The 12,569-nt window shown below is 40.7% G+C and overlaps 1 protein-coding gene across 1 annotated transcript in view; it reads left to right on the top strand.

Moving 5' to 3' along the window:
• The first annotated feature begins 1,668 nt into the window (after positions 1-1,668).
• UBE2L3 (ubiquitin conjugating enzyme E2 L3) overlaps positions 1,669-12,569 on the top strand; it is a 16,646-nt gene continuing 5,745 nt past the window's right edge. The window contains exons 1-2 of the mRNA XM_066978867.1: positions 1,669-1,804; positions 10,054-10,149. Coding sequence (XP_066834968.1) covers positions 1,778-1,804; positions 10,054-10,149 — 123 coding nt within the window. The 5' untranslated portion in view covers positions 1,669-1,777. The remainder of the gene's footprint in view (positions 1,805-10,053; positions 10,150-12,569) is intronic.

The raw sequence follows: 12,569 nt of genomic DNA, 5'->3' as shown, positions 1-12,569 counted from the left end.
TGCTCTGTATCCAGTCCAAAACTGGACACTGAAAGGACCCAGGATGCTGGTGGCAGGTATGTGAATGTGCACAATTCTGCCTAAACTTCTCAAACACCTTGCTGTAATAAAGGATTTCAACATCAAATGGCAGTTTGTAAGGACAGCTACGCTCAGCAGTGATTTCTTAAGAACTGGCTGGGCTATTGTTAGTTATAGTGTGGGTGGTATTTTTTCTTGTCAAAGGAAATGCGGATTATCATAGTAATTATCCCAGATACTTCTGACACTCTCTTACAAGCTGTAAAAATCATGGATTAAAATTATAGATAGTAAACTCAGATTTCCTTGTGATGCTTTTAGTAATATCTTTTTTGCATGGAGGCTACGTGCTTCTGTGCAGGTATAGGCAAGGGCCGGAGTAATTCTTCTGGACAAAAAATGTTTAGAGAATACTTGAGACATATGCTGGTCTTGGAAAACTATAGTTGAATAAGGATAAGATAAAGAAATGAATAGAGTTTAGGCACATAAAGATAATACCTAAAGCAGCATTTTTTTGTATTTTTAGACATCTGTAAAATAATTTGTAAGAACTGTTCTTCCAAGTTACCATGGTATCAGACTTGAGTATTTCTGAACTTCAGTAGCGTATAATCTGAGGTAGTCCTTTTATCAGAGATCAGAATTCTTTACTCTTTAGCACCAGCATTCCACTTCAGCAGCACATCGCTACTCCTTCAAGTCTCTGCGTTTCTGTTTTCACATTGTGTGTACCAGCCTGACACACATGGAATTTCTCCAGCTGGCCAGCACGCATGCTTGCTTTACTTCTTTCCAATATTTCAGCCGGATGGTCTGCCCCTTTCATTTAGCTTCCTCTGACTCCATTTTCCTTGAGTAAAATGGATGTAGTAACCTTTGAATGTATCATATCTATTAGAGTTATGATCTCATTTTATATTATGATCTTCAAAGATGTTTACAAGCTATTTTACAATACCCATATGAAGTGGTGAGTACTAACTTAATTCCTTTATAGCTTATTTCATTAACAAATATTAACTGAGTTTTGGAGCAACCAGACTATATAAATGCAAAATATTTGTTATCGAATAGTTGTTCAGGGAACAACTTCTCAGAACATGTATTAAGACTCCTTGTTCACTACCACCAACTTTTGTTGCATTTTTGAGTTCTTGAAGCCGCCTCTAATAACTATATTTATTTTTAACTTGTCTGAGTTTGTAAAGCTTACTTTGAAACTTGGAGAATTTTCAGGTGATAAAAGTAACTTTGTTGTAGAACAAGTGTTAGATCAGCTGAGGCCACTAACTGACGTGAGAGGGGGTGAAGGGGAAACAAGGTCCTAGCCAGGGGCAGCTCAGATCAGAGCACTGAGGTGAGGGTGAACACCTTTGGGGGCAATTCAGGTGCACAGACACAGAAATCTGACAGCAGCGGGGGCTTCACCTCGCGGCCTGCTGCTGCCACTTCTGCCCCGTGCCTCATCCCCAAGCCCTGCGGGGGGGAAGCTTTGGAGGCTGGGCAGCGGGGCGAGCATCCCCCTGCTCCTTCAGCGGCCGGCTGGGCGGGCTGACAGCTCCCTCTCCTCTGAGGAGAGGAGGCACCGAGCCGTGCCGCGGAGGGGAAGGGCAAGGCGAGGAGGAGAAGGGCAGGGCGGGACATGCCGGGGGGCCGCCCCGCCCCGCCCCGCCCCGCCGCCCCAGGAAGCGCAGGCCCGCAGCGCCCTGCCCGCCGCCGCCATGCATTGTGGGGCGGCAGCAGCAGAGCCAAGATGGCGGCCAGCAGGAGGCTGATGAAGGTAACACCAGCGCCGCGCCGCCGCGGGCCGGGGGGCGCCCGCCCGCCGCCGACCCCTCTCCCTCAGCGCCCCTCCGGCGGCCGGGGAGCCCCCTCCCGGCCCAGCGGGACCCTCGCCCTGCCCCTCGTCGCCGGCCGGGCCGGGGCGGCCGGGCGGGGAGCAGCCGGCACCTAGGCCGCGGCCGTCAGGGGCCGCCCCGGCTCCCCCTCGCTCCCCGCCGCCGCGCCGGGCTCCGAGGCGCCGCCGCGGGCCCCGTTGGGCGCCCGGGGCTGGGCGGGGGCGCTGGGCGGGGGCCGCCCGGGTCCCCTCCCGCGGGGGGCTCCCGCGGTGACTAAGCAAAGAGGAAGGGCCGGGGGGGGAGGAAGCGCCGCTGCCGGGACGCCGCGGGGAGCGGCCGAGCCCCGGGGCGCTGTGAGGGGTCGGCCCGCCGCCGGGGGCAGCGCCGGGAGGGAAGGGGAAGGAAGGGAGAAGAAGGGAAGGGAAGCGAGGCGAAGCGCCCGGGCCGCCCTGCCCGCGGGCGGGGGGCTCGCCCCTGCCCCAGCCCTGCCCTGGGCAGCGAGCGGGGCTCCCCCGCCCGGGGACGGGAGGGGTTTGTTCGGGGGGGTTCGTGGTTGGGGGATTTGCTGGGAGGGCTCCGAGCGCCGCGGCAGCCGGGTGAGGCCGGGGCTTATCGCGGTGAAGTCTGGACCCGGGTTCAGCAGTTTCCTCACACGCGCCGGGCGCGGTGATGTTTTCGTCTTCAGCCGTCAGCTTGCGCCTAAGTACGGGTGGTATTTCCAACTCGGCTTCGACAAAGGGAATGTGTGTTATTTTAAACTGGTGTTTGGGCTGAGAATCTTGTGTGTTTTTTATCATCTTGTTTGAGGACTAAGGTACTTAAAAAGATAATAATTGTCCCCAAAAGGTGCAAGTTTCTTCTATGTGTTGTGTATAAGTGCCAATTCATGTCACAAGCTGTTTGCAGTGGAATTTGCTTAGGACACGCGTACTTAGTGGCATAAAATCTAGTCATCTATAAAATGTTGTGGTAGTACCCTACAGTATTTGCATGCCTGTAACATAAATCAATGAGCTCTACAGGCTGGTCCTGTGAAACACAGAGGAAGGACCCTCTAGCTGTCAGGCAATGTCTTAACCTGATTAAAAACCACCTCACCGTGGGGTGCAACATAACCGTGCACTAGGATTTAATAGATATATGGGTGATTCTCTTAAACTTATCCTTTTAATACAGGATTTACAAGTTACTTCAAGGATGCAGACCCCCAGTAGGGCTGAGATTTGGCTGGGATACGTAGATATTTGACGTTGTATTTCCTTACCTGCGCATATACATAATTAACCATTGTAGCTCGGTCACTTTTGAAGAAAACAATAGCTCAGTATTGCTTCCATAGGGGTAGTTTTGGTATTTTAATTGTGCTATGTAGACATTACAAATTAAATAGTAAATACGTTATGTGCAGAGTCATTCATATATATTAAATCAGTAGGAGTAAGCCTTTAATTGTCCTTAAGGATCCTGGTGAGAAGACATTCATTTATTTCATTTTTGATAGCTGTTATTTTTGTCACAGCTTTAGAATCATCAATGTGTCTGTTCCTTTGTACTCAGATAAGGTTCTTTGTTTCAGATAAACTGAACTGTTGTTTACTATCTTTTTGCAAAGGAGCTTTTATGCTAGTTCTGAAAAATTTGTTAATTGTTCAAAAAAGCAGCACTACTTTCTAGTTAGAGAGGAAGAAGTCTAATTTTTTTTAAATAGCATAGAACGTAAAAATCCAGGAGGTGAAATAAATTGTCCTTAATATTTACAGTACCTCTTGTTTTTCAGCCCCCCGTTCAGTTTCACTATGCTTCTTAACTGTCAGTTAATAATTCACTTTTCCACTGAAAGCATACCGTAAAAATGATTTTTGATAATGTGACGTTCTTTTCTAGAAAAACAGTGTAGCAATCCCTTTTCAGAGGGAGTGGTGTAGGAAGGAAGGAGACATTGGTAACTTCCCTCTTACGTTTTTACTTTCATTTTTATTGCCTTATATTTATGGACCGTGTGTGTTGTGTGCTTTTCTATGCAAGTTCAACAGCTGTGAGATGCTTTATTGTGTAACTTGTAAATGCTATTAAATAAGCAGCTACCTTTGTGCCTTTTGTAGGGTCCAACATGCTCTGAGTCTTCATTCATCTCAGTAGGAGCAAACCAGAGCTCTTGTACAGATGATGTAATGCGGATCTCTGCAGCGTGATGTTTTGCAGGTCTGATCTCATCTGTATCAACCTGATACCTTTATTTAAGTTCTAAAGTGGAAATTCATAGATCAGCAAATGACTCTTTAAAGTCTTTCACTGTTACAGTTTTGCAGTATTGAAGAGTCTGTGGTGTTTATGTCTCAGGGCCATAGAATGATGAGAGATGATAACTAAAGGAAATAGTTTTTCAGTGTGTCACTCCATTTCCTAAAATAATTTAGGATAAGCATTAACTGTCTTTTTTTGGGCTAAATATCAAGTTTGTCTTTGGTACCTGAGAATTAACTTTGAACCTTTTATAAGTCACATAAAATAAAGTAATTCCCATTTCCGTAAGGTCTTGCCAACGTTTTGAAGTAGTGTAATTTTTTCTGGATGCGTGTCATGCAGCATAGTTATTTATATTAATCACAGTGGCACAAAGAGACTGGATGTAGTAAGTTCATGATAACATGCTACCTGCCCACAGAAAACTGGCAATGGGAGTATTGTTGCCACTCTGCAGGTAGAAGTGGACATCCTTTTCCAACTGTGGAATCTTCAATTTGCAAACCTCCTTGTGAAAGAAGTACTAAAAAAAATCAAGTCCTAAAAAAGTCAAGTTATAACGTGCATAAAATTGTCTTGTTATCTCAGGCTCTGTGTGCGCAAGTTACATTTCATAGGCCAGAGACCTATTTATGGCCTATTGTAGCTTTATGCCATTGTCAACGGTATGCAGTCTAGTCTAACTCAAGTTTTCTCTACTGTTTTTTCAAGTCTTTCCAGGAGCACACCTAGGTTAGTAAAAATGTGAAATATTCATAGCTAATGAATCACGTTCCAGCAACATTTGAGGTGAAGTTTTGATCTATGAGCCACCATTACACCTCTTCAAAGAGCCATAGTTGTCAGATATCAGCTCCTCATGAAATGTGAGAGGTGGGAATAAGGCAGCCTTCAACAAGGGTTTGTTGTTTTGGATCATCTCTCGAGGGGGGAAAAAAAAAACAGGCAAATACAGAGTAATTAGATTTAGGAAAGCAGCATAGCTTTCTCTTTCAAGGGAGCTGCTTTGCTTCAAGACCCTTTCTCGTAAAAATCAAATTGTCTCCAAACACTTCTGATGGGGAACACAGATCTCCAGGAGACATGCCAGAGACTTCACTCGAGTGCTTTTCACAGTTGCCACCCACTGATGTAAAACAAGCCGCTTTCCATTGGAGATCTGGAGCTAAATGATATGTGGAGAGGTAGTGGGTAGTTGCAAAGGGAAGGCTATTTCGGGGCTGGATAGTCATAGTACTTGGGGTTTGAGTAGCGTGTGGTACTGAGATGGGCCTTCAACTGGCATTTTTCAGCAACATTTGAGAAGGCTCTCTGGTCCCGGGGTTGGAGCTACTTCTTTCTGTGTTCATCTGCAATATGATCAAGCTAAGGTTTCTGTAGGATCCACACTTTTGTTCCTGGCTTTTAGACATTAAAAGTATTTTTAGCATTAAGAACTGAAAATAGATTTAAAGGATAAGTAAGTTATTTTCTTGTTCTTGTTCTCACTCTGCTGCCATGATTGCATAGTCAAACATTTATGCAACTGTTGAACTTCATGATAAAACAGAAAAACAAAGCCACACCCATGTACCTGCTGTAGATGGCCTGCAATTTGCAGTATGCTGTGGTCTTGTAAACAGTATAACCATTCCAAATAAAGGTGTTTTAACCAACTTTGCTATTGAAAAACAATTCTAAATGGATCCAGTCACTGGTTCTCAGTAACAAGGGAAGTCTGGCTCTGAGCAGCTATGATTGTCCCTATGGAAAAGTGAGAATACTGATTTATTTTCCTTTTTTGAAACTGAAAAGTGGCAAAAGGATTTATAATCAAAATCTTAAGAAAACATTTCTGAATAAGGATCAGATGGAAAATATTCTGCCAAAAAGTAGAATAAATAAAAGGCACGTGTGTATACAGGCTGTAACGTCACAGTGGAAACTTAATAATAGCTCCTATAAGAGCTAGAATCTGTTTTGTTTTCCGTTCTACTTGATTTTAATTTTGTTTTGTTTTGTTTTTTGGACCTTTCTCAGCAGTATACAAGATTCAGAGAGTAAAATTGGCCAGCGTCTTATCAATGCTTTGGAGCCTTGTTTAACTTTGTCACACTTCTCTTAGAGATTCTATTTATGACCAGGTAAACAGAAATTGTAAACACAAGACAAATGAGGTTTGGAGTTGTTTCAGTAAACTCATTTTTCTTTGTGTATTTAATAGCATTTTGGGCTTGATGCAGAACTTGACGTCAATATAAGCCCTTACGCCTACTCCCATATCTTGGATTAAACTCTTATAGTTGTTAAGTCTTCGCTGCATTTTCATACTAGGTTTGTTTCTTTTTAGACAAGACCCCAAACTTCAGAGATGCACGGGCAAAGTAGTTGCAGGACTGTGTTCAGAACCATTTTTTTCTAGTCCTGGATGGAATTTAGAGGAACCGGGAATTCTAAAAATTATTTGAGAATATATGGCTTTAGGTGTATATTTAATATTTGAACCTTCTTTTTAAGAGTTGAGTACATTTTAAGCTGATGCCACTCTAATTTTCTTCTTCATTTCAAACATTTGATTTTCAATAGCATGTAATCATTTGTGCTGTTCGAAGCCAAAATTAAAATTTTAACAATTTATTGATAGATTATATATGAGAAAGGTAGCACGTACTTGTAGGACTACGTTCAGACCAGTTATTACCTCTGAAACAACATTTTCTCCTTCTCAAGCACTGTGTATAACACTTTCTCTGAACATATCCAAACTACAAACATCACGTCTCAAGGGAGCCCCCTGAAATAAGAAGACATTTCTGTTTTATAAACGGGCAAACCAGTGCAGGCAGGCCACGTGCAAGGTTGATAACAGAGTAATGAAAGATGACTTAAATTCTTACTGCAGTGTTCTAACCTCTAGTTACACTCCTTCTGTGTGCCTTTAATTATGTTACTTGACAAAATTAAGGGGTGGAGGACGGGAATAGGAATTAATCCATTCACTGTCTGCCTAGACTCCTAAGGGTTATTTTAAAATAAATATTTGAACTATATCCTTTAACATCATCAAGTAATTTTTGTCTCTCTGGACTTGCTCATGCTAAATAAAGTATGAACTTTTAATCTGTGCTGTTTGATGGTATTTAGTAGCTCATTGACTCTTTTAACTGTACGCATATGCTTTAGTTGTGTCTGCCTCTGTAATTTAGATCTTTATTAGGGGTTTTGTCAGTTGCCGGAAAAAAAAAACCCAAACACCCCCTTCGCCCTTTTAATCCTGAGTGCTGAATCTCTTATCACTCCCGATGAATTACACACACAAAAAAAAAAAACTAAAAATATGAATTGCAAATATAGTATTACACTGTAAATACACTTATAGGATAAATTGGAGCCTGTCTTAAGTAAATAATTCATGCAAGTCATATCTGTGAGGAGAGGAATTGCTTAGTTTATACTCCTCTGCTTTCTTTTTCAGTTGCTAGTTACTACCTCAAGACCCAAGGCAGCAGCAGAAGCACAGAATATAGTCCCAGTGCACTGCAGTAATTTACCACTTCTTTGATTATGAAAGTGAATTCCTGCATAGGCTTAGCAAGTCATTTTAAAAGAGGAAGGTGCCCTGAACACGGTTTCTGCTTGCTCTTTGCCCTGCTGTCTTCCAGGCTATTTAATTCCCTCTCCCGTGTGGTGGACTTGAGGGAAAACAGGGAATATTTTTTGCATATTTGTCTGAATTTTTTCTTCCTTTCATGCAACTTTTCTGAACCTGTGATGATAACTTCCACGTGGAAGCCACACTCACTGGGACATTTTGGGGATTTCTGTAAGTTTCTGTATACATGTAATGTTTTAAATAAATTGACTAGAAAATATCTAAACCCATTTTTCTTCCCTTGTTTTAGAGGCAAACTACTTGTGTTGCGTGTTTATTCATGCCTGAATGCCTTATGGTTAATCTAGCTTGTTTTATTCCTGGTGTTTGGTGCATTACATCTGGTGGGGATTTATCCCTCTTACACCCTGTGGAGTGGTTGTTTGCTAGGACTTCACAGTTCTGTATGTGTAGACAGCAAGTGGCTTAGAGCAGCGTTGTGAGTTAGTTCCTTTCCTAAACTAGCCAGGATGAGCAGTGTTGGTCAGGTTCTTCTGAGCTGATGCTTTGTGCAGTAAGCATTCAAAGCTAGCTATAAAGCAGTGTGCAGATTTGCAGTTTCAGTGGTCAAAAATGATCTCTCATACCTGTGATAATGAAGGTTATTTTCATCTGGGTACTTTGGCTTCCTCTGGATCCCTCTAAATGTTCTTCATGGGATTATTTTTGCGTGTTTTTTTTCCGTATGTTTTCCTGTATTAAGGAAATAGGATAATCCTCTTATCCTTTAAAAAAAAGCAAAACGACAACAAAAAACTGTCTGTGATATTGCGCAAATCTAACAGCAGTGGAATTTGGGGATTAATCCAGAGATCTAGACTAAGCAGCTGGTTTTAGTGTCATGAAGATTGTGTTGGGCATTGATTCAATATTGGAGACACCAAGGTTAAACTGTTGTGTTGTGAGTATGCTCTTGCTTTCAGAGATGCAGCGGGTGGAAGTGTAAATGTTCATCTTCTAGTCTGTAGCTGTCATGATTTTTTATTTTCTTTGTGCATTTGGAAATCTTGTTCCCCTTTTGTGTTTGTGTTTTATTGTGTTGCTAAGTTTATGCAAGAGATCACGGCAAGTATTAAATCTATTCCAGTCAGGTGCAGAAAAGGTTGTTCTATGATGAAATACGAACGTTTTATCAAAAAAAAAAAAAAGTCCTTTTACCATGAAAACTGATCTTTTTTTCAGCATATAGTGCCTTTGATTGTAGTTGGAGTTTCTATCAGAATGTATAGCCTGGTTTCACAAATGTGGTTACACTCAGCAAAGAACTGTGTGCTGGCAGAGTGCACATAAGCAACATTTTTCTGAACATGTGTGGCCAGACACACATGTGCTTCAGTCTTGAAATCACCGGGAAGATTTTACCTTTCACTGGGGATGACTTGAATTCATCTTAAATCAGTTAAATTCACTTTAAAGGTCAAACTCTTCAATAGCAAAGAGCTATAACTACTGTGGGCTAAAAAAAAAAAAAAAAAGTGGAGCCTTGAGGTGTTTGTTTTTTGGTCTTAGAGCTTTAAGATAAAATACTCAGGAAAACAGTTGCTAAAGTAGGGCTCATATGTGACTTTAAATATAAAAAATAGCCAAAATATTTGTTTTAGTGATAGTTAGATCACTAACTGATCAAAAATAATTTGACAGATGATTGGTGGGTGCAGAAGGATGCTTTGTTCAAGAGTGATGTAGTTATAAAGAGAGGCACCTTAATAAATACTGCTACATACGGAGGTATGAATCAAAGATGAAGAAGCATCTTCTTGAGTTACTGATATAAATAAGACTACCTTGGGTTGGATACTTTTCTGGATTTACATCAATTTAACTTGATCTAGCTGGAATCTGTTAGTTTTCGGTTGAAATAATGGGTCTGTTCAATGACTTTCAGTGTTTAAACTGTTTTGAAGTAATTCTTCCAAATCACTAGTTCTCATTCAGACAAGTCCTCAGTTGCACTTGATTTCTATTCTTCGCTATTATCAAAGCCTGTTACCAAAGGCATTGATTTGCATTTGAGATGTAAAAACATTTTAAAATACACTTTCTTATACTGCTACTTCATTGTATGTATAATGATGTTATTAACAAAGCATTTTTATATCTTTGTGACACACCAAAACTTTTTAAACACCCTGTCTCAGAAAATTTTACTTCTCACAGGGGCAAAATTTCTCTGGTTTATGTGGGTTGCCACCACTGAAATCTCAATATTCTGTAGTATTAAAGAACCCACGTTGACCTGCAAGCATTCTGAAATGTCAAGATGCATCTTGTCTAACGTTACTGTTAACTTCCGTTTACACTCTGTTTGTTTTCCAGGAGCTTGAAGAAATCCGCAAATGTGGAATGAAAAACTTCCGTAATATCCAGGTTGATGAAGCTAATTTATTGACCTGGCAAGGGCTTATTGTTCCTGTGAGTATAGATGATTCCTTATTCTAATGAGCTTTAAAGTAAAGCAATGATCATTTGTATCACAAATGCACAGCTTAGCGCTGCTGTTAGTGACCATTAGACAACTTTTGCACCCTCACAGGACTTTTTCTTACTACTGTAAAAACTGGCTTTCGGAGTTGTGGTTTTCTGGGCATTTAATGTGGCCCTAGGTTTAATTCTTGGTTCTCTTTAGACTTCTCCTATAATCTTAGGCAAATACTGTAACCTTGCTGTCTCATTTTACTTGAATGTTTTGTGTGGTTTTGTTCTATCCATGTCTGATTACGTTAGTAGGTGTTTCTCATAACTCCTGTGAAGAAAAATCCATACGTAATTGAAAGAGATCTAGACTTCTCTGATCGATACCTGGCTGGATGCTGCGCAGTTATAGGCCTGGTCCAACAGATGGCTGCAACTGGCAAGGGCTGTGGCTCGGTGATGGCACTGGGTTAGTTGGGAAAGGTATTGGAAAGGGCAGGCAGGTTAATTTTGTAGTTTATTACGTTAATCTGAAAGTACAAAATCTACATTGTGGGATAAAATCTGAGTTGTGAATACTTTGTTTACTCCTCAATAGCTTTTGGTGTGTTTCGGTTTTTAGTTGTGTGGTTTTTTTTTTGGTTGGTTGGATTGTTTTGTTTGTAACTGACTATTTCTAGAACAAAATTTAGTATTAGAAAAAGTTTGATGCAAGGAAATTGTTTGGATTCTCAGAAGAGAATTCTCTTTAAATTGAAGTCATGTGGATTTTCACCTCCTTTATTTTCCACTGCCGTGGCTCACGCTTACTTAGTTACATGAGCTACTCAAATGTCTGCAGCAATAGAAGCCATGCTAGTAGAGCATCAGTTCTGCTTTTCCTTGAGTACAACCTAAAAGGTCTCCTGACCAGCGTAAATTTGTCTTTTTAAAACACTTTGAAACTTTAGTCTGGCAGTGCCTGTGCTGTGTTAGCTGAAGGGCATTCCCAAACTTGGATCATGCAGTCTCTGCTGAGATAATTGCGAGGCCTTTGAACTTGAGGTACTGTAGAACAGATTTAGTTTACTCTTTACATGCGTTTCTGCAAGTAATTCTAGTGGTTGAGGTTATTCTCGCGCATAAAGCAAGCAGGATTTGACACTAGAATTTGGCATAGCTGAGAAACAGTGTGCTTTGTAAGCCACTCCGATATTTGTGGTTCATGTATAACAGGATAGTGTTCTGATAATACTTTGAAGTTGGTAAATGTGGCTAATAAAGCAAAACACCAGAAAGTTTATTCCTGTTAAAATTTGCAGTACGTGGTGTACTACTTCTATTTTTAATAGTTTCTGCTCACCAGAGTATGAGCATGAACTTAGTGTTTTATTTGCAAAGATTCACATCACAAGTGTTTAAGCATCATTGCGAGGAACCACACTTCATGCCTACCTTTTGTTTTATAATGTGCCCTGTTGCAAGGGAAATAGCCATAAATTCATTGCTGGTGTAGTTAAGAGGGAATTTTGTCACGAAATCTACATTTATTGTAGTAATTAATATTTGTGTTGTAAGTGTTGAAAGAGTAGTATAGATGACTATTTGAAGAAAACACTAAAAATGATGCATTCTCTGAAGCATAATTTTTTAGCTTTTGCACTCTTGGGGTTGGTGGCTTAAAAATGTCAAATACAAACTGGTTGCAAGTATAGGTTGGGTTGGTTTTTTTTTTTTTGGTTTGTTTTCCTGAGTTGTTGCTTTTGAAGTTTTACTTGCTGTTTCCATTTGTTCTTGGTAAGGGTTTAATGACATACTGCTCATATTTTAGTAGGACTAACTGGTTACTGATTATTAAACTCTGTAACTAGGCGTTATTTTGGTCAGCTTCTTAATGAAAGTGTTAAAAGATATGAAGGTTGTTAGTATTTTGGCATGTTCATGCAGAATTACTGTGAAAAATGCTGCTCTAAAAACCTTTACTGTATATGTCATATTTTGCTCTTTGGAACGACTGTTAGTTTTCCAGAGTGTTCAGCTGAGACAGCTCATCAACGTCTTTTCCTGTTCTAAATCCTAGAATAGGGCACCTTATGTACCCTATGTTGAGAAGATACACTGTTCGTTTCAAACACCAGTACAAGACTTCAGGCTCCTTGCCTGAAGTAAGAGGTGCTGTTGGTATACCATGAATTTCATTTAATCTTGTCCATAGCAAGCAGTTTTAATAAACTTTTGCAGAGCAAAATACTCCAGGTAAATGTAAGTCAACTTCTTGCCATCTGTGTTACGGTATTTATAATCCTGGTTCTCTCCCTTGTCAGTATCAGAATGAATGTAACAAACTATTGGAAATGAATTGCTGGAATGTCAATTGAAAAGATGAGCCACCCTTTTACATACATTTTTAGTTAAATTTATTGCTGAGTTATGGTGAAGAA

Source organism: Anser cygnoides, chromosome 17, assembly GCF_040182565.1.
Source record: "Anser cygnoides isolate HZ-2024a breed goose chromosome 17, Taihu_goose_T2T_genome, whole genome shotgun sequence".
Lineage (NCBI taxonomy): Eukaryota > Metazoa > Chordata > Aves > Anseriformes > Anatidae > Anser > Anser cygnoides.
This window is presented reverse-complemented; position numbering and strand designations above follow the sequence as displayed.